Here is a 1,407-nt window from a genome sequence, read left to right on the forward strand (position 1 = left end):
GCAACGACGAGTTCTTTTCAGGTTCGCAGGCGTCAAGCTTCTCAAGATCGAAAGTAGAAGAGATGTAATACGCCTGAATGCCACATCTCTCACTGAAAGAACTGCAGAGAAGGACACAAAAAGAAAACGGGAAAGATCGAAAAACAAGTCGCGTCGAAGGACAGGCCGGCGAAGGCTTGAGAGGAGTTTCCTGCGTTTTAAAGATCTGTAGCGTTCGAGGCTTATCATCATTTACATATCTTGTTCCCTACACCAACGAGAGACAGAAAACCTAAGCGAGAACGATCCGAAACGAGTTTGAAGGAGAAAAGGCGAAAGCTAATCGTCGAAGGAGGTCACCGCTCGAGGAGTGTGCTCGTAGCTGGCTCCAGAGGTAACGTCCTTGCCCAAGTAAAATATAGCTACAAGAGAAAGCATGACCCCCTCGTGGCCCTCTCGAACGTAAAACCTGGGCACGAAAGAGACGGCCGCAACCGCATCTTTCTCGAGGAGAGAGTAGTCGGTCAACTTGGGAGCGTCACCAAGTTTGTCGACCTCCGACGCGTCGTAGACATTGGGGAAAAACTTCTGTCTGGATGCGAAGAAGAGACAGGTGAGAGGCGAGAAGAGAGAGGTCAGAAGGAGAGGAGACGCGTGCTCGAAACTGAACGAGATCACGACTCACTCGAGAAGCTCCAACGAAGTGTACTCAGAGTACTTCTTCTGGAATGTAAGAGTATCGACGTTTCCGTCCGTGCTACAAAGTCGAAAAAGAAAGAAAGCGGTAAGCAACCAGCAAGGAGAACGAGACGAAACGGAGGATTGGACGCGTCGACTCACAATCGGACGAGAGGGTTTCCAGACTTTTCCTCGCACCAGGTCTTGAACTTGGTGAGGGAATCTTTTCCCTCGGTACGAGCGAGTCCAGCGACGTCCATCTTGACGTTGTAGGTCATGTAGCCACTGGCGAGGTTCGTCTCGAGGTACAGTCGGCTGTGAAGCTTTCCGAGGGCAAGCAGTTGCTGAGAAATCGAGCAGCAAACAGAGTTTACGTCAGGTGAACAGTATCGGATGCATCCAAAGCTGCATGCGCAACAGACCAACTCACGAGCTGCTCTCCGTTCTCCTTGAGAGGACCGACGGTCGACTTCGTTGGAAACTTCGCGTTTCGAGAAGCCGCTTGGCCCATGGACTTTGGAAGGCCCATAAGTCGGATCATTCTCCTGGAAAGATGGAGGAAACCCAGTAAGTATCTGACGGTCGAGAAGAAGGAAACGAAAGCGAAACAGGGAAAGGAGAGGAAGGGGACTTACTTCTCGAGAGCCTTCTGCTCGTTGCTCAACTCGGGAGCGGAGACGATTGCGGCAGCTGCAGCCTCCTTCGCGGAAGCGGAAGTTTTCTTCTTCTTGGAAGACGGTCTGATGTAAA

The 1,407-nt window shown here is 51.3% G+C and overlaps 1 protein-coding gene across 1 annotated transcript; it reads right to left on the reverse strand.

The window, feature by feature from the left end:
• Positions 1-213: 213 nt before the first annotated feature.
• On the reverse strand, positions 214-1,397 carry BDY24DRAFT_405502 (uncharacterized protein). Its single transcript, XM_076642655.1, has 4 exons — positions 1,088-1,397; positions 820-1,001; positions 665-736; positions 214-571 (listed from the first exon to the last, which is right to left on the reverse strand). Exons 1-4 carry the CDS (start codon positions 1,196-1,198, stop codon positions 319-321), a joined length of 618 nt encoding a protein of 205 aa, XP_076491899.1. The 5' UTR covers positions 1,199-1,397; the 3' UTR covers positions 214-318.
• Positions 1,398-1,407: the final 10 nt, after the last annotated feature.

This window comes from Mrakia frigida, assembly GCF_051309035.1.
Source record: "Mrakia frigida strain ATCC 22029 unplaced genomic scaffold BDY24scaffold_111, whole genome shotgun sequence".
In the NCBI taxonomy this organism is placed as follows: Eukaryota; Fungi; Basidiomycota; class Tremellomycetes; order Cystofilobasidiales; family Mrakiaceae; genus Mrakia; species Mrakia frigida.

What these genes read in the sequence shown, in the direction of transcription:
- BDY24DRAFT_405502 (XM_076642655.1), bottom strand. Translation starts at nt 1,198, where the DNA reads ATGATCCGACTTATGGGCCTTCCAAAGTCCATGGGCCAAGCGGCTTCT. An exon ending in AGGAGAACGGAGAGCAGCTC is followed by an intron (nt 1,002 to 1,087) that starts GTGAGTTGGTCT and finishes TCGATTTCTCAG; the next exon opens with CAACTGCTTGCCCTCGGAAA. An exon ending in ACTTCGTTGGAGCTTCTCGA is followed by an intron (nt 572 to 664) that starts GTGAGTCGTGAT and finishes CTTCGCATCCAG; the next exon opens with ACAGAAGTTTTTCCCCAATG.